Source organism: Microtus oregoni, unplaced genomic scaffold, assembly GCF_018167655.1.
Source record: "Microtus oregoni isolate MIOR12 unplaced genomic scaffold, Mior012 000023F_ref0000262, whole genome shotgun sequence".
NCBI classification, from domain to species: domain Eukaryota; kingdom Metazoa; phylum Chordata; class Mammalia; order Rodentia; family Cricetidae; genus Microtus; species Microtus oregoni.
The window spans coordinates 29,269,913-29,295,717 of record NW_024543082.1 but is presented as its reverse complement, the minus strand read 5'-3'; the positions used below and the strand labels follow the sequence as shown (position 1 = coordinate 29,295,717).

The 25,805-nt window shown below is 44.9% G+C and overlaps 1 protein-coding gene and 1 long non-coding RNA gene across 6 annotated transcripts; one reads left to right on the top strand and one right to left on the bottom strand.

Annotated features, from left to right (window-relative positions):
* Nucleotides 1–1,956: 1,956 nt before the first annotated feature.
* On the bottom strand, nucleotides 1,957–16,717 carry Zbtb21 (zinc finger and BTB domain containing 21). Of its 5 annotated transcripts, none has more exons than XM_041673227.1 (4): nucleotides 16,618–16,717; nucleotides 11,477–11,618; nucleotides 5,956–7,546; nucleotides 1,957–5,355 (listed from the first exon to the last, which is right to left on the bottom strand). In XM_041673227.1, the coding sequence occupies exons 2-4, from the start codon at nucleotides 11,543–11,545 to the stop codon at nucleotides 4,367–4,369; spliced, it is 2,649 nt and encodes an 882-aa protein (XP_041529161.1). In that variant the 5' UTR covers nucleotides 11,546–11,618; nucleotides 16,618–16,717; the 3' UTR covers nucleotides 1,957–4,366. The 5 variants fall into 5 exon arrangements, with proteins under 5 accessions (XP_041529161.1, XP_041529163.1, XP_041529158.1 ...); XM_041673229.1 differs by having other exon boundaries at nucleotides 7,381–7,546; XM_041673224.1 differs by having other exon boundaries at nucleotides 1,957–7,546.
* Nucleotides 16,718–16,865: 148 nt separating this feature from the next.
* On the top strand, nucleotides 16,866–22,560 carry LOC121461684. Its single transcript, XR_005976218.1, has 3 exons — nucleotides 16,866–16,914; nucleotides 21,876–22,028; nucleotides 22,507–22,560. It is a non-coding gene; the product is annotated as an uncharacterized LOC121461684 (long non-coding RNA).
* Nucleotides 22,561–25,805: the final 3,245 nt, after the last annotated feature.

The window sequence follows — 25,805 nt, the reverse complement described above, 5'->3', positions numbered from 1 at the left end:
AAACCAAAATCTGCAACTGGAACAGAGAGGCTGGAAAAAGAGGCTGAACCCCTGTTCTACATAAGCATATATAGCATAAGAGGTCACACCCCAGGGGGCAGGTAACCACTGACTGTAAGACTTCCTACAGCAAAAGTGTTATAATCAGGAAATGTGACTAGCTTATCAACTGCTCTGCTCAAACGTGAAGGGTACTTAGGTGCTGTCATGTATTTACACCCTCCTTGCAAACACAAGATCACCCTTGTGAAAGTAAAGAAAACCTTGGTTTCACTGAATCTGAGCAGGAATAACACGAAGCAGACAGGCACAGATGCCCATGCATCTAGTCTTAATGTTTACATACTGTGGTACCCCACAAAACTGAGAGCTCTAGCAACTTAACATCACAGGCAACTTGGAATAGGTAGGGGTGAGGGTGGGGGAATAGGTAGGGGTGAGGGTGGGGTAAGGAAATCAAGTATTCCCAAACTCTCTAGTGCTGCTCCCATCATCCTGACAGAAGAATCTCCCTTCACTATCACCAACACCACTGGTGATTTTCAAAGTATAGAGGATTCCAGTGTCACAACTCAGAGCAGAGCACAGTACAGATTTTACTGACCCATCCATTGCTGATACCATTAAACCAAGGAAAGATTACAGAATTGGATAGTGTAAGCAATGGAGTATCGTTACATCCCTCTTACTATGCATTTTCAGTTCCTAAAAGATTATTTCTAAAAAAAAAAAAAAATCCAAGCAGTCTATTCTGTAAAGGCTTGTAACAACAAAATTTGTATACAATTATAAAACCTGCTTACTTTCAGTTAGATAGAATTTGATGAAAAACTGCTCAGGGCAGTTTGGATTAAAGCCAGCTATAAATGGCCACCTTTTGAGACTCAATATTAATCAAGAATGTGGAGACTCAGGCAGCATACACAAATGATCCAAGAATGTGGAATCCAATTATTTCAAAGATTTATAGGAAAATACTTTGGATTCCCCAAAGTCTGTCTCTAAAAGGAATCTTTAAAACATCAGACACTTAACTTTCCTTTCTTTTCTATAATCGGAACCCCAGTTTAGCTCTCTGCCCCAGAGAAAAGTCCCCAGTGGTCTTCTTCCCAACTGGAGTCCTCACAGAGGGCTCTGAAGAGCTTGCTAAAAAAAAAAAAAAAAAAAAAAAAAAAAAAAAAAAAAAGTCATGAAAATATCCAATGTCTTAAAGTGCTAAAGCTACAGCAAGGGAAACCTACTTGAACACTTTGACTAGTTTTTTGGAGCCAGTCTCTATGCTACTGCTGGGCTCAGCTTCCTAAACAGAATACAGTGATGATAGGTACATACCACCACACCCGAACTGAAATCTATTTTTAAAAAAACACTTTAAGTCATTAATGCATTTCACAACTACCCCCAAACCACCAATCAGAAATTAGAAATTAACAAACTGACTCTGAATTTCTAAGCAAAGGTTAATATGTAAGATTGATAAAAAAATCTGAAGGAATGAAAGCTACTCATTTTGTACTACGGAAATGCACCGACTTCCCTCTCTCTCTCTCTCTCTCTCTCTCTCTCTCTCTCTCTCTCTCTCTCTCACACACACACACACACACACACGTCCACGGGAGTCCAACTACTGGAAACACAGTCCTGCTGCAGGCCTGCCTTCTGGCCACCAGGCCTGGGAAGGCGGTGTTCAGGCTTCTGTCAAAAGGAGAAGGCCCATCTTACCATCTCAGTCCCACTATCATTAGCGCCAGCACAGGCTACGTGTGGGTTCAGGTGGTAAATGACTGAGAAGAACACAGTCACACACAGTCCTGGTCAGCTATACATCTGGCAAAACTGCAGATGTAAGAACTAGTTGTAAAGGTAGAATCTGCTCAGTAGCCCGGAATGGGAAAAACATGTTTCCAATGTATTTAATCCTCCCCACATAAAGAAAAACAATTCAGTAACAAGTTCTCAGGTTAACAAAGAATATATTAAAACAGTTTACATTCTTTCCACAACTGCATAAAAAGCAGGCATCTTAAATAATTACAAGAAACAATGTGCTTTCCATACTTGCAAAAATTAATTACAATCAGAAAAACATTTACAAGAATATCTTTACTATCTAAAGATTTACAATGGTGAAAGACCTATTTATTGAACACCAAATATCTGCCTGCTGGCTGAAATAAACATCCTCTAAAAAACTATTTACTGAATACAGTGATTAATGTCTTTCATTATTTTGTTTCTTAGCATTTAAAATAGTTACATGAGTGGAAGGATAGTTTTTGACACCAAAATAAACTCTTTCAGTCTGACGTCCTTTAAGATACAGTATAAAAAGCAATAGAAAAACCACAACTGCATTATAAATGTTTTTGGTTCAAAATTTTATTTGAAATCTTATGTTTTATTCTAAACAAAAAAGGTGACAAACACTGGTAATTTGTAAAACCTAACAGATATGCAGACCTTACATTTAGATCAAAAATACTTCTTTTATTTATTTTTTTACAACAATGTTATTTTATAAATTTTCAAAAATGTAGCATAGGTTCAAGTCCTGGGGCACTGTACTAGCAATGCCAGGTTTGGAGATTATCGCTCTGTAGCTACACAGGAGATGACCATGCAGGGAGATGGTCTTAAGAAAAGTGACACCCCAAGGGGCTTAGAGGGAGAGGCCAGACACTCGCCACACGGAATGAGTTCAATGGACAGCTACCTCGCCTGGCACTAGCTTCATTCATTAAAGGTGGACACTTTCAGTTCATCTTTAAAATGCATAGTTCAAAAAAGCAGATGGCAAGAATCAGTAACTGCAACCTAATGTTATTTCCCTTTCCTGAAAATTTAAGGAATGAAATAGGAAATGCAGACATATTTATGGATTTACAATAGCCTTTTCAAGTGAAAGGATAAAGGTCAAAATTCCACATATAGCTTCTTGAGTATATAAAGTCAATGACTATTTTAAAAAAAACGTTTGCTACCTTGGGTGTAGAATGCTGGTGAGCAGACAGGTGGTGTCTCTGCTAGAGCACACCTTGAAAATGTGAAGACACAGCATACAGCAAAAGTGAATAGGGAATTTCTCCTCCCCTAATTTTCTTTCCAGGTGTGTTCCTCCCTCGAGGGAGTGAAATCAAAAGTTTGCCTTTTGAATTACTCCACTGAACTTTGGATATTGCCTATGGAGAGGGTTTTAATTACAACCTACATGGAACAGAAAAAAAGCTCAAACCCTAAGTACCAAATCAAGTTGCAAAAACTAATTTTGGACCTTTGCTAGTGTTTCAATACACATTTGCATGTCAGAGAGTGACTTCTCACTGCTATCCACGTCAATACTCCCACCGAAGTCCTCACATCAGACAGGCAGAAATGTGTATGTTGTGCAGAGAGTTCTTGGAGAGCACATGGAAGCTACAATGTGGCACTTCCTCTAATCTCTGAAGGCCTAGAATGAATGGTGGGCTAGGATGTGGTCAGGCTGTGCTGTGCTAACCTCATGCTGGCACCGCCTATCCCAGCGACACCCGAGTTTCAAGCTGGCAGAGACCATGTCAGTTCCGGAGCGCCAGCTGTGAGCCGCTGTGGTGCAGACGGCACAGCAGAGTCCTGTGGTTTTCAAACTGATCTGTTGCTGCTGACGGCTGAGCACTCCAGTCAGGCTTCCATTTCTTTGCCTTCCTTAGCATGTGACCATCACTGATTATATGAAGTGACTGACAGCTTATTTTATTAAAAAAAAAACTAAGTGTGACTATTGCTGATTTAAATTCTCACAATCTTCATAAAAAAGGTTTCATAGGACCACAAAATACCAAATTTTTGTTTTATCAAGTGTCAGGATAATTTATTAAAGTTGGGGTTTTTTTTTTTCTTATTGCTAAGTTATTCTAAAATCTGACTCAATACTGCAAACAACTCCCTTTCTTCCTTGTATGTTTTTGGCCTTAAAAACATGGCTAAGGGTTACTTCAAACTTAGGTGTCCAAAATAATAAATTAAAAAACCCCAAACCAAAAACCCAACAATACCCTAGTATCCCACTACCCAGAAAACAAAACCCAAAAACCTCAGTCAAGTGATTATAGCGACGCCTTGGAATGAGGAACCATGCAGTTCAGCAACATTAACTCAACTTCAACAGTAACAGAATCAAAGCCCTGCTGGCTGAGGTCCAGAAGCACAATATTTCAGAGTTTGTTTCTGAAGTTGTTAGAACATTCCTAGCCAACATTAATTTATCCCAAATCTAAATTCAAACATAACAGTTTCCAACCTTTATTATTTTTTTAAAAAAAGTTGTCTTAGGACACAGTTCACAAAGCCAGGGGCTGCTGTTCTGTGACAGGTGAGAGGGGTAGGTCATTTAATTGTGTGTCTGCTCATGACTCCAAAGACTGAAAGCGGTCTTGAATGTCCTATGGCAGAGTTTGCACATGAACTGTCTTTTAAATGTGATTGCTGAAAGGGGAGGGGCATGGTAGAAGAGGGTGTCTGACTCTTGGGGTGCAAACAGTTTCTCTGTGGCAGGGGTCGGAGTCTCAGGAAGGCCTGTGGGGCTGTCGGGCTCCAGGGGCTGGATCTTAGGCAGGGGCGGTGGAGGTGGCAGAGGTGGTGGTGAGGGGGAATTTGTGGGCACAGGACACACCTCAGCCTCTTTCTGTGCAGGCTCCTCTGTGGCCTGAGACATGTGGGACTGGAAGTGACTCCAGAGCCGGAAGTTGGTACGGAAGGCTTTGTGGCACACATGGCAGATGAAGGGCTTCACGGAACACAGCAGCTCCTGGTGTCGTTCCAGCTGCTTGTGTGCCGTGAACATCTTCCCACATTTCTCGCAGGGCCACAGACCAGCCTCCTTGCTGGGACCAGCCTCCCTGGGAGGTGCACTGGCCTCAGGAGTCTCCTCCTCAGCCTCCTCCACAGGCTCCTCTTTGACTTGGACTTTCAGTTGCTTTGAAAGACTCAAGTCTTCAGGGAGGCAGGAGGAATCCTCAGAATCGAAGTTCACTTGCTCTGAAGAGTCACTAAACACTGTGTCCTCTTTTGGAGCAGTCACATGGTTTACCTTGCTAGGCTCAGACTGAGGCCTGGAAGCAGCTGCCACTTCACCATTGTGGTCCAGGGTAGGCAGGGAAATGTTCTCTGCTAAAGCCATGTTGTTCTGGTTGTGCACTTCCACCTGGTGCCGCCAGATGCTGAAGGAAGACTTGAAGGTGCGCATGCACTCCAGGCAGGTCAGCTTTTTGTACTCACACCTGTCTTCATGCTCCTGCTTCAGCGCTGGGGAGAAGAACCTGAGGCTGCAGAAAGGGCAAACGGTGGCATTCCGGCACAAGCGCTCGTGGTTGCCTTGCTCTAGAAGAGAAGAGAGCTTAGCATTACAGAGGCGGCACGGGAAAACCTCCTTGCTCTCTACCGCGCGTGCCAGAGCCTGCTCTTTCGGCTTAGCAGCTCTGCTCACTCCGAGGGGCCTCTCTCCCGGGTGCATCTTTATGTGCTGCTTATACTGAGAGAGAAAGCGGTACGCCTTGCCACAGTAGGCACAAATGTAGGCCCCCTTGCCTCGGGAGCGCAAGTTCCTCTTGATGACTTGCTGTGCTGGGGAGCTACTCTGTCCCTGGAAGCCAGGCTTGCTGCGCCTGAGCTTAATGACCAGGGCCTTCTTAATCTCCCTCTCTCTCACTATGTCAATCAGTTTCCTTTGGAATTTCTCATCCAACACTGCATGGGAACTAGAGGCTGGCGATGGGTTCTTCACTATGCCGTGTTGGGTCTGACAGTGTGTCCACACTTTGAAGTTGGTATGAAACCTCTTGTGACAGATGTCACAAGCGTAAGGCTTCTCTGGGTTATGGTACATGTTAACATGGCGGTGAAGACCCGCGGTTGATCTAAAAATCTTAAGGCAATGTTTGCATTTAAATTTTTTGTTTGGTCTCGTCCCCTCCAACTCACCAAACTCCTCTCTGTTTAATTCAGAATCTGGGAAGTTGCTGTCAAGGGAAGGAGGGCTCCTGCCCTCCTCACAGTTCTCTTCTGAGACAGAAGGCCCATGCTCATTTGCCCTTGTTTTCTTCAAGGGTGACCTTCTGTCTGTCTGGAACCTTCTTTTTGCTGGGAGTCTGCTAATGTCCCTCTGGTCTTCCTCTGTTTTGAGGGGCAGGTCTCTCGTAGTTGTTGCTGCATCTCCCACGGTGACCCGGATGATGTCTGAGGGGTCCGACAGAGGGCTGCTAGGCTCAGTCTTAATGCGCACCTCAGTCACAGGGGAGGCTCCCTCCCTGTCTGTTGACTGAGAGGCACTGAAGGACCTGAGGCGATGAGGCTGGAGCACTTGAGGCCTGTCATCCAGGGTTTTTTTGTCACTGCCATCTTTTAAAGAGGACTTTTGAGACACTGCACAGAACACACTGCCTGATGCCTCATTTGCTGCTGTGGATGATCCCTGGGACGACTTCAAATCTATGGAGGGGGAGTAGACAGGAACCTGGCTGTCCATAGACAGCGACCGCCTGAGGAGGCTTTTCACTAGTGGGCCACTTCTGTCAATGCTCTGGTTTGCAGAGGCAGGCCCACTGGATGGAACCACCAGGCCTAGCTTAGAGTAGTAGAGCAAGTTCCTATCCTCCCCCTGACTGCCTCCTTTGCTAGTCTCTTTTAAGAGATATGGAGTCTCTGATGAGCTACGAAGAGACAGAACAGGTGGCCGTGGTCTCTTCAGAGCCAGCTCTATAGCTTTCCCCTTGGGAAGCTGGCTGCTCACTCCTGGTTTATCATCCATGGCCTCCCTATCTTGTGAAGGCTTTGAGGGTAGGACTGCATTTCTCTTAACCAAACTACCCCTGTTAGGATCATCCAAAGCCCCAGGTTGTTCCACAGACTTTGCATATACTGCAGCGCTATCCTTCGGCCAACTCTTTTCAGTTAAGGACAGGCTGTGAAGCTGCTCTGGCGGCTTGGCCACATGTGGTTTACTGGTGCTGGTCTTGACTGCACCACTCGGGGATGCCCGGGCAGCATGGCTGAGGTCCTGCACAGCTGGACCACTGGCTTTCCCTGGCACTTCGCTTCTGCCCTGACACACGATGACACTTCGCTTTTGAGAGCTGGTCTCGTCATCTTCCACCGGAACTCTTTTCCTGTTGGGACAGGCTGGAAAAGGAGCCTGAGGGGCTTTGGCAACGATGTTGGTCAGGAAGGAGATACCAAGGCTATACCCCAGTTCCTGCACAGCAGCAAGGCTGCCCTTCTCCACAAAAAGGGAGGAAGAGTAAATGTAGTTCAGAACGTTGTCAAAAGCATCAGGCTCACAGAAGTCCAGCTGAAAGACAGTCTGTGCCTCGTTCTCCTTATTCGTGAATAAACTCTGGAAGTACTCACTGCTGGCAGCCAAGACGTTCTTATGAGCTCGGAACTTCTGGTCCCCAACAATCAGGAGTACATCACATAGCTGTCCCTTAAGGCGCTCCTCATTGAGGGCGCTGAGCAGAGAGATAGCATGTGCTGGGTTGATGTAATGTAGCAGTCCCTCCATCCTGCAATTGATCTGGAAGACAGAAGGTGAGACCATCAGCATTTGTATTCCATGAAAGGCCTGCTCGAACTTAATAGGTAGACACATAGGTGACACTTGAAAATGAGGTTTAACATTTAGGGTCCTTACCCATCTGATGCTTGGTTACATTTAGTTTATTCAGAAAATAAACTAAATTTGAATTGTCAAAATTCCTCAAGTCTATAATTCTAGTTTAGTTTTTATTATTATCTTATATTTTGTTTTATAAGATATATACTTAAATGCAACATGACTGCCAAAAATTAATAATAGATTGTGGACTTTTTAAAATGAACTTGGAAAGGGAATTACTTGCTAATTACTAGGTAAGACTGTTCAATAAAGGTTAGAAACATTAGAAAATTAAAAGGTTGTTTTCTTTCTTACACTAATTGCTTGCGATTTTTTAAATGCTATTTTCTCACTAGTCATTTTCAACAGCATAGAGAACTTTAGCCTGACTGTAAAGTTGATTAGGGAGTTTGAACTGAAGGGTCACTGATATTCTTCTCAAACCTAAAGGTAATAGAAGGCAACTTGGTGAGTGTGAGCTTTGGGGACAGACACTTGGCTGTGCTAGCTCTACCCTGTGAGCTGATGTCCTCTGTACACAGGGCTGTGTGTGAAGTATGGTAACAACTGCGCCTTCTTGCAAGTGTGTGGCAAAGATTAGATGTGCAAGCTTCTACAGCAAACAATAAATATGCAGCTAACTGTCAGGACTGCAAGAATAGGCCTAAGTTAGCATCAAAGGAGACGGTCTAGATTTCCACTCCCTCCCTGGTGCTCTAGCATAAAGCAGGTTGTTCATGGGACATGATGTGTGGGCTCTGCTCTATGAGCACCTCCTCTCGTGGTCTGGTTTTTTTATCACTGACTCCTACTAACAGTACTGTCATAGAACTGGGAGGATGATGTAGCTTAGTGGTTGAGTAAGGCCCCAAATCCCATCACCAGCACCACGGGGGTGGGGTGGAGAGGTGGAGGTGATGTGGACAGGACAGAGAAAGAGAGAGACAGAGACAGACACTGATTTTTACTATTAGAATGTATCCATAGTGACTAGATACATCTTTGACAGGCTTATTCTAGAAGGAATGCTGCCAAGGACCACACCCAGCCCCAGATGTAAGCCAACAAGTCCCCAGCCCCCAGCTCTCCAGGGGCAGCCTTTACTGGTCACTCGGAGACTAGGCTCTTTGGTTTTCAGAAAGAATAGAATACAAGATCAGACAGGGGTGTGGCTCTGCCACAAGAGATGAATCTAGCACCCACCAGGTTTCTCTTCATTCCTGCCTGCTTTTCTTTAATAGTGACATGTAGCTTGGATTAGATCCTTTTCTTCCATTTCTCCCTCACTCCTAGTTCACTGTAAGAACCACGCATCTGAATAAAGACACGTCTCATTTTTTACAGGGGTCAGCAGAACCACAGGACTGACTCAGCCAGCACTAGCAGTCTGTAGCACTGAAAATTTCTGGAGATGTTGACACAAGGGAAACAGCAGACCAGAAGCAAAGGATAGGAAGGTATTTCTCAAGTAATTGAAACCAGCAATTAAGAACAGATAAAGCACCAAGAGAGAAAATGTTAGAAAATACTAAGTGTGTCAGGGTTTGAGAAACTAGTTCCAGATAGACAGACATATGCTCTGTGTGCAAGTATGCATCCAGATGAGTGGTAAAAGAATTTTTTTCTGGGAGGTCAGAGTCACCTATGTTCTGGGCTAGTCAGTTAACCTACGTCCCAATCTTTCCCTTGCACAGCAAACAGGGATAGTAACAGCTTCCACACAATGCTGCTGAGGGGCATCACTTAGTACCTACAAATAGTGCCTACCTACCTAAAATCCATCCACCTACCTATCCAATCACTCATGGAAGTACATTTGAGAAGACTCAAGAGAGCAGGGCATAAGCCTGGAGATTATGAAGTAAAGTCAACACAACAGAGGAAAGAACTATACTACGGTCATGTAGAACTAGAGCCAAAAAGAGCTGGGAGTCACAGACAATATCATCTCAGGAGTCAGACTGTAAGGCTGCGTAGCTAGAAAAGGATTGTTCAGTGTAGGAAATGGGGGTGAGGCATTGGGAAGACCACAAGGAATAAGCCCTAGTTATGTCTTAATTATAACATATCTGGCTTTATTGTGGACAGCAGACAACAAACCAAAGGACAAAAGAGAAGGCTACTGCCACGACGGCTTGGCAGAGGCTGGTACTGGATGTAAAGGCAGAGCCATTAGCTTTCCTAATGGAGTAACTACAGAGCAATAGGAAGAGTCAAGGACCTTGCCAGGACAGGGAAAAAGATGGCCTTTGTTGAAATGGATTTGGCAGAGAAATCAGGCTGCTTCCCTCTTTGCCTCTCCTTTTCTAGGGGTTTCAGTTCTGACACTCTACAGGCGAGTGACAATTTATCAATCTTGCCTTTGCATCTTTCTATTTCCTTTTCTGAGCTCCCTGGAATCTCTGCCCACACAAACATCTATATCTAAACTGTTGTTTCAGGCTCTACTTTTGAGAGGAAAACCAAGACACCAAGACAGCCTAAAACCACAGGTGCAAGTTAGCCAGAATGTGCTAAAACTCTAACCACATAGGATATCAAAAACAAAACAAAACAAAACAAAACAAAAAAACCAGGCACAGCCTAGTTCTTGGAGTTTAGTCTTGCATAGGACTAGCACACAACAATCTGTTGACAGTTATGCAGGTACAGAACAATGTCTATGGATACCACAGGAGATGCAGTATAGGTGACAGCCACCAGACCCAGGTGAGAGGCAGTCAGAGGATGGACCAAAGCATGGGGAAGAGCCAGGCAGGAAAGGTAAGGTAACCCAAAAAGGCACAGGGGCAGTACGTGCAGCACTACAAACAAGAGAGAACTAAAGTCTTCCTGGAAAGTGTCATGACGCTGATCTAGATGAAAGGCTTCGGGAACCAAAATGAAGACACTGGAAATCATAAGCAGAAGAGTGACACCTGTTCCTACAGTCTCTGGAGAGACGGAAGAGAAGGCTAGGTGGTATGATTCACCTTCACTTTAATTCTATTATAAGTACTTGAAAACATGGTCCCAGTCCTGGTCTACCTGAAAACTAGGACTATTTGAATTCTTACATTTGATTACAGCAGGTATAACTGTCTATTGAGTTTAGTAACTAAAGTATAAACACTGTCTTGACAGAACAAGCAAAGGGCAAAAGCAGAGCTTCTGAGTGTTGTCTGGCAACCCAGTACGCTATGATGGGGAAGTGCAGACGAACCCTCTGGACCTGACCTGTTGATATCTCAGCTGCTCAGGCATCAGAACAGCAGTTATGCTGCTAGGTGTACTTTCTCAGTCAATGTTAAGGTATGGCAGACTCATTTTCCTGTATGAGTTAGCTACAACTCACAGCAGCAACAAATCTCATGTACAAACCACACAGCTATTAGTGTGCTCATCTCCACCTGACTCATTAATGCAGAAATCCCATCACTTAACCATGGCAGAAAATCCTGGAAGGTACTGGGCTGTGGAAGAAAAGGCCCACTGAAGAGCAGAAGCGGCTGAGACAAACTTCCCTAGAAAGCCAGATTCTGAAATAGGCTGACTCCTCATCACTTGGATCTCCCTACAAATACCTTTCCAAACTCTGCCTGAGATAGTTCTACTTAATGTTGTTTCCTGGAGCTTCAAGTGGGGAGTGGCGAGGAGAGAATTATTACAGTAAAAGCTCATGGTAGATTGCTATCCACAGAGAAGTCTTTGGTCTACTGCTATCTTTTAGGAATGCAATCTTATTAGGACCGCTCATCCTTTCTGAGCAGTAGTATCCTTGCCTGTTCAGTGCTAGCCCTACCTATACCATGTGGCAATCTCACGAGACATAAACAAAGCAACTTGCGAAAGGTCCAGAGCAAATCCCACCTGGCAAGTACACATCTTCCTTCTCTCGTCCTCTCCCGAGTGTCTGTGAGCCCGCTGCACACTGTGCATCACAGAGGTGCTGATGGTGGGAGGTGAGCTTGCAGGCTGGCTTCCTGTTCTCCTGCACCTCACATTCCTGTGACTGGGCAGACAACAATGTGATAAAGAAGGCAAGAATATGGAAGAACACTCATGTCAGGAGACTGTCAAAGTGGCCAGGAGGTGGGAGGGTGGATGATTAAGTGACATCAGGAAAGGCTTGGGACTCACTTGGTATTGAAGTTAAAGCCAAAGGCTCAGAACTTCCATGAATGTTATCTGATTAGCCCAGGCTTAAAATCTTTGGAAGTTTGCCCTGACCTTAAGTCAACTCCCCAGAAGAACCCTAAGGCCCCTCACAGCTAGACTCAATGAAATTACTTCATGCCATCACACAAATGCCTCTGATATACTAGATGCTGAGGTGAGACACCTGTATCTTAATATAAATTAATTCAACCCAAGTGTTTCCATTCTCATGTTACATGGGGTTTAAGGAAGGTAGGTACTTTTGGAACAGAGTATCTGGGGATAAATGTATAAGAAAGAGAGCACATAGTCAAAACCACAGTAGGACACTACAAAGGGAGGGTGAGGAGGAGATGGAAAGGATTCAAAACGATTTCCCCTATTTTAATTTAAGAGACTGGTTCAATAGCTAAAGATTATTACAAATGAGCTAGGCTCTGGGCTAGTCAAAAAAACTCTAACAGCTCTGTGGGAAATGTCCCTTTACTAACCTAAGCTAAGTTCTGGGAACACTGTCCCTGTGCCATGTTGGAGAGTGCTGACAAAAACCTAACACGATCCTGAACTCTAGGGATCCGGTGACACAGGTGAACATCCAACACCTGACTACACACACACAGCCGATCCCCAGGTCCTCACTTCTCTCTCCACTTGATTTTACTACATGGTGACAGAAAGCTGGCGCTGAGCTTCAGTTTTATCGTCACTCACCTGGTAACACTGCAGACATCTAGACATTATCTCAAGTGCCTCAGGTTTCACAGCCAGACTGGCTGAGGGGATCCTTCATGGTATCAAGTTACTGGACTCGACTTCAACACATTTCAGTCTCTGTCTCTAGTTCAGACTGTCAGCCTCCGCCAGAGGACGGCTCCACTGTGGCTGTTTAGATTCTTAGCTATACAGCAGACAAGCAGCCTCTGCACGTCTGCAGAGACCTTCTGTGTTGCTTTGGGAGAACACTTGTGCCTAGCAAGTGCAAGCTGACGGTTGTAGACACTACTGAATACCGAGCCAACTAGAAACTTTCTCCCTAGACTACAGTTCATGACAAGACAAGGGCAATAGCTGAGTGGAAGTGATGGACTGATCTTAGTGGGGGCTGAAAATTCAACGTGCTAGTGCCTGACTCATACATTCCTGCAAGTAGGTTGGTTTTGTCTTTGTGGTTCAAGTTTTTTTTTTCTCAAAGATTTTCCTCAAACCTCAAGAATAATCAAGTATTTCTTTTTTTTTGAATTTTTTTTAAGATTTATTTATTTATTATATATACAGTGTTCTGTCTGTCTGTCTGTCTGTATGCTTGCTGGCCAGAAGAGGGCACCAGGTGGCTGTGAGCCACCATGTGGTTGCTGGGAATTGAACTTAGGACCTCTGGAAGAACAGTCAGTGCTCTTAACCTCTGAGCCATCTCTCCATCCCTCAAGTATTTTTTACAATAAATTTCTTTTTCAACCAGTCAGTTTCTGTTCTGGCATATTTCTGTATGCTCCCTGCATCCTGCCCTGCCTTTCATGCTTATCCTTCATATGTGAGATACCTCAAGCAAGGCTTTCATTACTGTACCAACACACAATCTCTTCCACAGAAGCAGCTTGCTCACTGGCTGTCTCCATGTGCAAGGCATGGTTAAATGTATCTGAACACATGGGTACTCAAGATAAAGCCCCACTGTCTAGTAATAAGGAAACCCCCAAAGCTGATTTTAATGTGTTAAATATCTTGATGGAGAGAGAAGTTTGATGGCTGGTGTGCTTCTCAGGAGTGCAGAGGGAACTCAGGAGCCGTCTTGTTGTAATGCTTTGTTAAGATGAAAAGAATGGATAATGTCACAGTGCCCTCTATCCTAGTTAAAACAAAGGAGGCTAAAACACAAAATCTTTAATAAAAGGCCTTTAAGTCTCTATAGACATCTGTATTCAGACTACTTTTAAAATTCTTTAGTTACCTCCTGTGACTTTTCCCTGTTTCTGTCCTAGAGACACAAATCTGCCCACCTCCACTCCACCACTCAACCTGAACCATCCTAGATTGTGATAAACTCCTTTTCCAACTCAGCTCAAGTTCTACTCATTGGGAATCCCTTAGGGCTGGACATTCCCAGCCAACATCCCGAGTTCGTATGGAGAAGTCCTAACCTCTGCACCTCAAAAGGCAATCATATTTGGGGCTGAAGTCTTTACACAGCTAATTAAATTAAACTGTGCCTTAGTCCAATAAAACCGGTATCTTTAAACAAAGAATTAGAACAGAGACAAACATGGAGGGAAGATCCTATGAAGATATAAGAAGATGCTGTCTACAAGCCAAGGGCAGAGACCCCAGAAGACACCTGGCCTGCCAACAACATCTTTCCAATTTCCAGTTTCTGTAACTGTGTTGTTTAGGTCACTGGTCTATATACTAAATTAAAGCAGGTCAGAAAACATAGCCATTAACTTACTTGAGCTTAGAACAAGTAAACCAAATCCAGTGTGGCACATTTCTACACCCAGCACCTGGGAGGCTGACATAGGAGGAGGATGAGTCCAGGCCAATGTGGGTTACAAACCCTTGTCATCCTTTGCCACACTGAACAGGCACACCACTACATTGTGTTTATTCACTGTCGTATGCTAGCTGGCTGTGTGTCCCACTAGGATTGCAAGCTCTTTAAAGTCCAATACATTACTTCTGACACTCCCCATGATGCCCGACTTGGAATCCTACAGAATAAATATGTGATTATTTTCTACTCTCTACTCAAATTATGGAGTAAAAATGAAGCTCTTTGATTGCTTTCTCCAAATAAAGTTGGCCACTTTACTGCCCTGTTTTAGACTACAATTTGTTTAAATTATTATTTTCTAGAAAAACCCAAACTACAGACTAGCACACAGGCTTCTCTAATGTCAGTTCTCTCTGTACCATACCTGGGTGTCACTCCTTACCAAGTAATCCATAAACCTGCATTTCCAGTTTCTGAAACCTAAAAGTAACTTCTACTTCTCCTTTACTTGGCCACCGTGGAACTACAAAGCTTTTGCAATTTGCCAACAGCAATACTACATTCCTCTGCAATAATGCCCTAGTGATTTCAATGCATCAGCTTTTGTATGTGGAGACCTCAGAAGATCCCACATGCTCCCCTCAAAAAGTCCCTGTTTTCATCTGTGAATTCCTAGCACCAGGCTTGACAGGGGTCTACCAAGCAGAGAAAGTTCACTAGACTTCTCACCTTTATCTTTTCAGAGCCCTGTAGAACCCAGCACAGGGCATTTTCTAAGTTTTTTTTTCTGAACTTTCGTAGTTACACTAGCAATTGAATTATGATTCCACCTGTATCTCTGCTCAGACTTCCTCAGACTTCAGTCCCTGGCTGCCTTACGAACAGATCAATTTCAGTTATCCCACTTGTCCTACATGGCACTGTGATCCACACCCTCACCCCTGCTTGTCTTCATACATCGCCTCCTTAGTTTGGGGTGATGTCAGCCAGGTCTCTTCAGGCAGAAAGGTATTTTCTTTCCTTTGCCCTCTGGCCAGTTTCTGATACCTGTAAATCCAGTCCTCAATCAGCTCTAGTACAGGGACAACTAAAATGGCTTCTCAAGTTATCACCTTGTCTGGAGATCCCTTTTGTTGCTTTTAGTGTTCCCATACCTAACTTCCCCCACTACATAATACTGTCAATTCCTTGAGGGAGAGCTTCTATTGACAATTTCTATTTCCTCCCTATACTTTCACTAAATAAAAATGCTATATTGATAAGTGGATAGGCTGAATCAGAGTCACTTTTAAGTAAGCCAAATTTCTTCTTTAACGCCAATATTTAGGGGTAAGGTTAAGGATAATGACTAATTGCCAGACATGGAGGAGTGTTTTCGGTGGAAACGCTAACATGGATTAACCTATTTTTGGCCCTTTTAAACAAGGTGGAGAAGTTCATGAAACAAATCCAGGAACTCATGACTCAGGGTCATGCTGATGAACAATCACCGGACTATGCTGTAACACAGATGTCTGAGGACGTAGAGGAGTTTGGAGCTTATGCACCAACGCAAAAATTCCAGGCTTCGGAGGGCTGCTCAGTGTCCCTCAACACCGCACCCTGTGTCAGGCAACCTCAAGGAGTATCTGTCTAAAGCTCCCAACAAAGTGCTGAAGTGTGTGGTTCTCCAGCACCCAGGGTCTCAGGGATGCACAGCGCACGGTTCTTTGATTACAAGGTGCGTTCTCTTCAGAGGGACACTCAAGGTGCTCCTGATAACCAGGCCTGGGAGACGGAAGGGCTGCAGGGAGGTCTTCTGCTCTAAGTCCCTGGGCGAGGAGGGTCTTTCTGGGGAGGGAGAGGGATGGCAGGGGCTCAGGAGGTGTCTGCGGGGGAGCTGAACGACAGGCTGTCACGCTCCAACCGCGGCAGGTGCGGGGTGCTGCCCGGCTACCCGGTCTCGAGCGCGCGCGTGCCGCCGGGCCCGCAGTGTGCACCACTGCCTGCAGCGGCGTCTCAACGGTTCTGTGGGGGCGCGCGCCCCGATTGCGCTCCCTAGCTACCCAGGCCACCCGGGCTAGGGTTAGCAGCTCAGCGGGCCGGAGGCCGAGCATGCGCAGGAGCGAGGGCGAGGCCAACTGCGGGCATAAAGCATGCGCAGTGTAAAGACACACTCGGCTACGTGGGAGTCTGAGCATGCTCCGTGAGGACCGCGGTCCCGCGCACGCGTAGAAGGGCCCGGCGCCCGCAACCCTCTGGTGGAGGAAAAAAGGAGAGAAATCACCTCAGAGTTACGTCAGGAAAGGCCGCGTTTTGCGGGGAGGCCGTAGCCCCGAACAGGGCCCGACGTCCTCCTAGGGCGCGGGACGTGACGGCTACTCACCGCTCTTCAGCCCCGGGGCAGGCGCCGGGCCCCTCTCCTCTCACACTCGGCTCGAGCAACCCGCAGCCGCCGCTGCCGCTGTGATTCCATCCATCTTGAATTTGACGTCATCCCACACCAGGGATGAGGTCATCGCAGGCAGCGCTCGTCACGTGCGCGGCGCTGGGATTGGGTGCCGGGCGGCGGAGGGCGGGCTGGGGGCGGGCCTGCGGGAGCACGGCCGCGTTGGGTCCCGAGCGTGGGTGCTTCTCCGAGGAGGTGCAGCGACGAACAGTGGAGCTCGGGGACGCCCCGAGGGTAGGTGGCGGTGTGGGAAGCCCCTGAATTCGGAGCTATCGGAAAGTGGCTCATTTCCATTTCTTCCTCCTGGAAAGAGCTGTAGTGAACAAATTGAGCTCTCAGGCTTCGCCCCCTTTCAGATCAGCAGTTTCTCGTATTCACTCTGTGGCGTCTGCCTATCAATCACAGATTCAAACCTCTCCCTTTTAAAACGGTGTCGTAGCTGGGCGAGGTGGTTTATGAAAGTAATCCCAGCACAAAGCAGGCTGACAGGCTGAGGCAGAATTCTGTTACAGAGTGAGACCGTTGTCTCATTAAAGAGAGAGAGGGAGGGAGGGAGAGAGAGAGAACCCACACAACTCTTTCGACAACACCAATTCTCTTTTAGCTTCTTTGTATGAAAAATTACAGTTCCATTGTCAGATGACATTGTATTCAGCCAAAACCAGACAGCTGGGTAACAAATGCCAAACTGCAAATCACAGCTGTGAAGAAAGGGACTTCCGGCCACAGGACAGCAGGACAGTTCTCTAGAGACTGGAACATAGCAACAGACAGTCTCACCAAGAGGCATTTCTAAAACAGACCTTAAAAATGCCTAGCTCTTAAATTAGGTGTCCTAAATTTTAAGAAGCATGTGATTTTCAAATCTACTTCTGAAGGTGGGTTTTAGCCACATGAATCAAAGTAAAATAGCTTTATGAAGTGTGTGAGAAATATGTGGGAGAAGGAATCTTGAATTAGGGTTGATCCAAGTGAAAAAAAAAGTCTTCAAATAAATAGTTTTGAATATTTTAGTTTCTTTAGTTTCAAGACTTTAGAATTTCACCCTTAAGTTTTCGATCATTCAAGGGTTTTAAAAAAATGTCTTTGTATTTTGAAATGCTTAGCAGTTAAAGCAAGAAGTTTTGTAAGATGGCTTTCAGAAGGTCACTTGTGATGACGCTGTTAATATGCATCATTGCCCCTCTTTTTCAGGCTAGAAAATCATTGCATTGCAGAGCCTGAGGTCCAGATAAAAGCCAGACTTATTGTTTTTGTTTGTTTGTTTTTAACCACCTGGAGTGCAAAGCAGCCTCTCTCTGTTTCCCAGCTAGCTGCAGCTCATTTGCCCTGTCTCCATGCCTGCTGCCTGTACACTTGGTGCCTCCATGTTCAGCTATGGTTGCCAGTTCTCTGAATCTGACATAACTTTCCCAAATACAAAAGAAACTTTTGGATCTTTCAGGTGACCTCTGGCATGTAATATTTGATCTGTTCCTTCTTTGGACCCAATGGCAGCAGCTATGTCACTTTGCCCTGGGTTTCCTGCCCCCGACTTGCACCTTATTGGCCTTCTGTGCTGTTTCCTCTGCCTTGTGCCCATCCCTACACTTTGGATTTCTGAGGGCTGTGGCCTTGCCTGTCCTGTTACATTTACTCTGTGCCACTTCATCCGTGGCAGGGAAGATGCTCTGGCAATGCAGTCAGTCACTTTAAGCACTACCCCCTGTGAAACACACACACACACACACACACTTTATAACTGCTCTTGCAGCCTCCAGGTTTTACTCCACCCTGACTTTGCAACCAAACAAGTCTTTTAAAATGTTCTTTTGCTCCAGTGTTAACACTGGGTTCTCCATTGCTTTTAGGTGAGAGTTAAACTTTATCCTAGTGTGGCCCATATTTATGTTGTCTCTCCTCTCAGCTCACCTCGGAGCTTCAGGTGTCTTGCTTCCTCCACTGGAACTAAACTGTACCTTCTACCCTGTCCTGTTGCCTGCAATTGCCCTGGGATGCTCCCACTTCTGCCCTCCTGCGATCACTTCAGCTTTGTCCTGGGATTGACGCTACACCTCTGTGCTCAGTAGTGTCTTTTGTAGGGGTTGACTGTGACTTCCCGTATGTACCATCGGATTTGTTTCCGATATGCCTGCCTCTGGACTGAAATAGAAGTAGAAGTCCATTATGATTCTACCCCTTGATAAGCACTAAAGTGGGATCTCTAGCTCTGCCTCCATGTACATGTTTATACACACATTGTTTACTTAACCACCTCATCAGGAGTTACCACTTGAATGACCCCTACCCATGGGTTTCACAAGCTGGAGTCCATGAAGGGGATTCCGAGATGAATTTATTTGCTCTTCCTATTTAAAGGGGCTGCTGCCTGCTCTACTGCCCAATTGGAAACTTGGGATTCCTTTTCAGTTTCTGCCTTCAGCTGTCACTAGGTCTTATCAGGTTACCCTCAACTATCCCTCAGGTCTTCCCTCACTGGCTCTAACTCTTCTCTTCGTGGGTTCCAGTCCTAACTCTGGCCAGTCTGAAGCTACTTGACCTATTTCTGATTCTCCTTCCCCCAGTGTATTGTTTTTAGCTGAATGCATCCTTTTAAATGCATGTCTTATGAACTTGTACTCAGGTACACTCTCCCTTGGCATCCAGTGGTCTGCTGCCTCAGCAACCCCAGGCATGGCTGCTTGGCTTTCTGCTTGTCCTACACCAGTGCTCACCACCCCTTTCCAAGTACTCCTTACCAGCTCCCTGCTCCCTCTACATAGCAGACCCACATTCTCTCTCATGGTCAAACCACAGCCTCCTTTATGCTTCAGTTGCATCTCTGTAACATCTGTGCCATCTCTTTCTGGCTGTTTGAAGGCCCTTTACTTCCCTAGCATGAATGTTCCTTTGGTATTGAGACTGCCTAGTAACCTGGGTGTTCCCAGACCTTTGGGCTCGTTGCTAGGGCTGTGTCCTGGCCCAGTTGCTCCCCATGGCTAGAGTTTTCCCTCAAAAACTGGGTTACAATGCTGTATAATGCTGTGGTGTAATAAAATTCTGTCTGAATTTCTTGTGCTAAACAAACACGTTCTTCTTGCAAACTGGGGGAGGCACTTTTAGGTGGAGTTTAAACGAATTTCTGCAACTTTGCAAGTGGAAGAGTTTACTCAGTTACGCATCTCTTAAATATCACTTCACTTTGAACACATACCTAGACATCTAAGTTTGCCCAACTTGTGGTTTGAGTAGTTGTTCCTCTAAAGAATTAGGCTGGGATAGAGGGTAGAGGTGGTAATATTAGTGTCTTGTAATTGCTGTGATAAAGTACCCCAAACTTAGAGGCTTTTTGTAGGTTAGTCACAGTTCAGGAGGCAAGTGTCTGAAGTTAGTACCATTAGACTGAAGTCTTGTGTCTGCAGGGTCCTGTTCCCGTGGGCGGTACTGGCACAGTATCCTAATAGCCTCTCTACTTCTGGTGGCTACTGGCAACTCTGCCTATAGCTATGTCTCTGAAGCCTTTGCCTCCACCATCAAGTGGGCTCTCCTGTCTGCCCAGTCTTTCTCTGCCTCGTATAAAGATATCTGAAGAGGAATTCCCCATCCCCATATCTCAGCCTCCTCAGCTCAGATCCAGGTAGGCACAAAACCCAGGAGACTTGCATCATCATGGTTCCTTTGACATGGGTGAAATTGGATTGAATTAAATGTTTATTTCATTGCTGAGAAGGCTGGTCTTTAAAAATAGCATACACATAAAAGAGGCTGGAGAGATGTTACTACCCTTTCAGAGGATCTAGTTCAGTTCTCTTTACCCATATCATGCTTCTCACTATAACTCCAGTTCTGGGAGATCCAGTACCCTTTGGCTTCAATGAGCATTTACATGTACATAGTACACATAAACTTGCACAGCCACACACACATAAATAATACTTCTTTAAAAATATGATAAAAGAGAATGGATAATAGGCTGAAGGATGGCACCCTAAGAAAACAGCAATCACTACTGTGTCTTTCTCTTTCCCGCAGTATCCAGCCTACTTCTCTTCACCAGCCTTGCTGTACCTGCAAGTCAGCAAATGGCACAACTAATAACTGGATTGCATGGATAACCTTCAGCATTTAGTTAAGTAGGAAGTAAGTGTGTGTGTGTGTGTGTGTGTGTGTGTGTGTAGTAATTCTGGTTATTTGTTTATCATTTTATTTTAAGGTAGTGTCTCATCATATAGTCTAGGCTTACCTCAAACCCAGTTTTCCTGCCTCATTTCTTTGAGTACTGGGATTGCAGGCATAGCCACCATGCCTAACTCTGGTTATGGACTTTGTGCACAATAGGAAGTTTGAGATGGAAGGAAAGAGGATGCAGAACATAATGCCTTTGAACTCGGCACAATAGGGTATCTTTGGGAAACCCCTAAGAATGGGGTTAGGGATGGCAACTCGAGTTTAACTGTATCCACCCTTGCCCTCAACTGTGACTGTGAGCACAGCTATCATACTTAAGTGTAGAAATTCTCATTCCACACACTGAAAAAGTGAGGCTCACAAAGACGGGCATGAGAACATTGAGTGAACCCATTCAGGATAGTCAAGTTAAGCTACTCTGAGAACATTTCAGATTCATGAGGTTAAATGTATTAACCTAAAAGCCCATCTTTTCCCTGATGGGAAAGATGAGTTTAGAGTACAACACTCTTTTCTTTTTTCTTTTTCTTTTTTTTTTTTCGAGACAGTGCTTTGGAGACTGTCCTGGAACTAGCTCTTGTGGACCAGGCTGGCCTCGAACTCATGGAGATCTGCCTGCCTCTGCCTCTTGAGTGCTGGGATTAAAAGCGTGTGCCACCACTACCTAACTGAGCACAACACTCTTGTACAGTGAATCTGGAAGGGAGAAATATGTGCACAACCAGGAACAAGCTAAAACGAAACACGAAGCACAGAGCTTCCTATTGCAGGGCCTGTGTTTGGTCAGTGACTTGTGGATGAGCTGTTTTATGAAGAGGTATATGGGGACATAGAGCCAGCCCACCTCTTTGTCACTTTCACTTTCCGTCTTCACTTATTTACTAGTCTATTGGGCTTTGGCATTATGAAAATAAATACCTTGAAGATGGTCTCTGCCATCGGGGAACTGGTGTCTTCTCCACAAACAAATACCAGGAGCCTATGCTCTTAGGGCTGTGATTCAGAAGAAATCTGCTTGCCTATTTCAGGAACCCGGACACCAACTGAGCCTGGGACCAGTGATGACCAACCCAGGATTTGTCTTCTGGTGCCTTGGACTGCCTGGTGAAGAAGAACTTGGAACCATCAGTAGCTCTTTCCTGTGCAGTGGCCATACACAAAGGGGTTCAACCTTGTTTCTGGTAGAGGTCATACTGACTTCTGGGTAGACAGAAAGAAGCTGACCATTGCTGTTCTGTGAATGCGGCAGAGTCCTCAAAATGTGTGGCAAAACTAACAGACTCAGTAGAGACACTCATTCAGTCAGTCCCTTCCTGGCAGTCTTTTGGTTGGCAGGGAAGTGACATCACTCCTATATTTCAGCCATCAGCATGTACTGATGCTAAGTGTCCTTGCCCCAGAACAGTTTGAGACCAGAAAGGGGATTGGTTTTGGTTTGACTTTCTTTGGCTTTGTTTTTATTCTTGGAGATTTTAGGGTTTAGCCACCCTTGTGGTGAGAATAATCTGACTGTGGTATTATTGAGAACAGAGATGGTAACTACTGATTGCATCTTCACCAGCATTCACATTCACACTGTAAATATGATGTTTATAGTTTTATTCATGTAGCTCCTAACATTGTACATCTTAGTTCTAGACCTTTTTGTTTTTATGACAGGCTTTCATGAAGCTCATTCTTGTCTCAAATTTGCTGCCACCGAGGAAGATGACCTTGAACTCCTGATCCTTCTGCCTCCACCTTCTGAATGCTGGGCTTATGTGGTGCTGGTGAGTGAACTCATAGCTTTGTATATGCTAGGCAGGCACTCTGGAGCATATTCATTGAAACTAGGTCAAATGACTGTTTCCTATATTAATGAACAGTTTCTACTTCTCCCCTCCTTCTGGGATGTGACTCAGTCAATCTGGCATCAGGTCTCATGTCTCTGATATGTCTGAAATAACTTCTAAAAATAGGTGAAAGCCCCTTTCCCACTTAGCTCCTGAGACAGGCTAATAGGCACGAATGTCCCTGCACTTTGGAAATTGTTAGGAAGAAATTCCTGGCAAACGGAAACCACAGTGACATCATCTGTGGTTCTGCAAAGTCTGTGTGTTGAATTCATTTGACACACTCTTGGCTAGAAGAAGTCTAGAATATCCTAATATTACAAGAAATATTCTCAAGATTTTTTCCCCATACAAAAATCAGCTAGGGTTTTACAGTGAGATGATGTAAGCACGTGCCAAAGCTGCAGAAGGATCAAGACTTGGCCTCTTGACAAAACCTGCTTTCCTGTCAATGCTCAATTCTCCCCTCACCATCAGTGGACAAGAGTGATCACTTGATTCCATCATAATGGTCAAGCTGCAGGAAAAACTAACATGAATTGGTTTTCTTACCCCATTTTTACCCAATGACATGATTCTTGCCACAGTTATTGGGGCAAAGGATGTCTATCTCCCTAAAATACTCATAGAAGCTAAACTGTGGCAGTATTATGGGGGCATTCAGGGTCAGAGCCTGGATCCTGACTGCCCTAACAAGCTTGGTCACCTGTTTTCAAAATCCAATTAAAGAGGCAAGTGTAGAAAGGAAATTTATTCAGTGTCACTGTTCTGGGAGGAGGAACAAAGGTACAGCAAACACACACACACGCACACTCCTTTAGAGTCTGGACAGGCTTAGGTTTAAGTAAAAGAAGGTATGCAGGGCAGGAGAGATGGCTCAGAGGTTAAGAGCACTGACTGCTCTTCCAGATGTCCTGAGTTCAATTCCCAGTAACAACATGGTGGCTCACAGCCATCTGAAATGAGATCTGATGCCCTCTTCTGGCCAGCAAGCATATATACAGACAGAACACTATATACATAATAAATATGTTTACATGCTCATAAAAAATACGAGCAGACCTAGTCAAGGTGTAATCCTGCCTCATTTTCCCATCATTGCCTCACCCCCATTGTCTTCTGCAAGGGGGTCCGACAAGTTGTCAGAACTCTGTGAAGTCTGTTCCTTCTCTGTCTGGCCTCTGGCTTTTCCTTCTTCAGCAGGAGACTCCTGAGGAAATTCCAGTTTCTTGTGGACACCCAAAGGGTGGGACACACATCTCTTTAGAACACCAACATTTCTTCCATGATGGTTAGAGTACTAAGTACCGTCTGTAATTCTCTACTTTGAACACTATCTACCTGGGACTAGCACACGATTCCTGAGTTTAAGGGCTCTGACCCCCAAACTGTCCACCACTTTCAACCAATTACAAACTCCAGGTTCCAACCCATTCTTCTAATGGCAGGTTAGAATAGTATATTGGAGTTCCACATCCCTGTCCTAAGGTGTTACTGGTGGAATGGTTCATAAAACCCTGAGGAAGACTTATTTACATTTGCAGTTTATAGCATAGCTAAAGAGTTTTAAATACAGATGAGAGCCCAGCATCCAGTTCCCTCTGTAGGCACTTTTATATTATAGGATAAACAATAGTAACAAAGCTGGATAGGGTTTACCTTGTAGCTGATCTTAAGGCCACATTATTTTAATCCCTTTTGCTGCTGGCTGATTTTCCTTCTCCCCATTACAGAGCTGGGGCTAGTGTGCTGACTGAGGACAGAGAGTCTTAGAGGACACTTGATAGAAACATGGTTGTGTTTAAATAGGGGGAGAGGGAGCCCAACTTCCAAATTCAGCTTCTCATTGAGTTCAAACAGTATCCGACGATTACCAATATAATGTTCCTTACAAAAGGACACAGAAGAAGAGAGGGATGCGGGTGACGCATAGGGGAGGGGAGACACTTATCTAGACAATCCCCTGAGATCCCACCTTCTATGAACCTCTATTAAGTTCTCGTCTTTTGAGTTGGTATGAAGGCTTCTCACAAAGGATTGACTTACTCCAGAAGGCTTTATTGTAGATATGAGGGAAAGCACAGAGGCATTTGGAAGAGTACAGAGTGAACATGGCAAGCAGAATAGATGGGTCGTGAGGAGAGGGTAGGGGAGAAAAAGAGAGGAAGAGGAAAAAGAAGAACCAAGAGGCCAAGAGAAGGAGTAAGGACCAAGAGAATACATAGGCAAAATGGCTGCGTTATCTAGGAGAAAAGAAGCTGGAGGAAGGGAAAGCAAGCTCATGGGTTGGGGAGGTTTAGGGTAGGGGTGGGAGTGAGAAGTTCTGAGAGGAGGCAGGACTCAGGTAATGGTATCCAGCATTTGCTTTGGTATGTTAATAGGCACCTCAGTTAGCCATTTGTCCAAGGTTGGTCTTAAGCTTCAGTCCATCAGCTCCACCTGGACATTGATGCTGAAATTCCATACCCTCTGGTCCTTTCTTGGTCTTCCTGTGACCTGTCTCAACCCTCAAGCCACTTAAAGGCTGCTAGCCAGCATTCTGCTCACAGTAAACAGAAAGATGACCCTTACCACCTTGAAGAGTCTAAGAATTTAAGGAGCTATATGCCAGGAAACAGGAATAAAGACGGAAGATACATTTGAATATTAAAATCTCTTTGGCATTAAGCAATATGTGTTGTGTTATATATTTATATGTATGAATTTGTGTGCTAGATGCCAGAGTTCAACCACTTTCCATCCCCCCCCTTTAAGACAGGGCCTCACTGTGTAGATCAGGCTGGTCTTGACCTCATAGAGATCACCTGCCTCTGCTCCCCAAGTGCTGAGATCAAATATGTACATACACCACCACATTCTTCTATCTTATTTTTGAGGCAGGCCCTCTCTGGACCTAGAGCTTACTGATTCAAACTAGACTGTCTGACAAGCATGTTTTTCCTGTCTCCACCACCCCACATCTAGGTACTATGTGGGTGTTGGTACCTAAACCAGGTTGTCATGCTTTCACAGCAAGCATTTTATTGAGCCACCTTCTGGCCCTGCCATAATCTCCTAAAAGTAAACCCTACATTTTCTCTTCTGGGTTTGAAGTTAGCTCATCATAATTCAGTATTAAAATGAAGG

What these genes read in the sequence shown, in the direction of transcription:
- Zbtb21 (XM_041673224.1), bottom strand. Translation starts at nt 11,545, where the DNA reads ATGCACAGTGTGCAGCGGGCTCACAGACACTCGGGAGAGGACGAGAGA. An exon ending in GGAAGATGTGTACTTGCCAG is followed by an intron (nt 7,547 to 11,476) that starts GTGGGATTTGCT and finishes TCTGTCTTCCAG; the next exon opens with ATCAATTGCAGGATGGAGGG.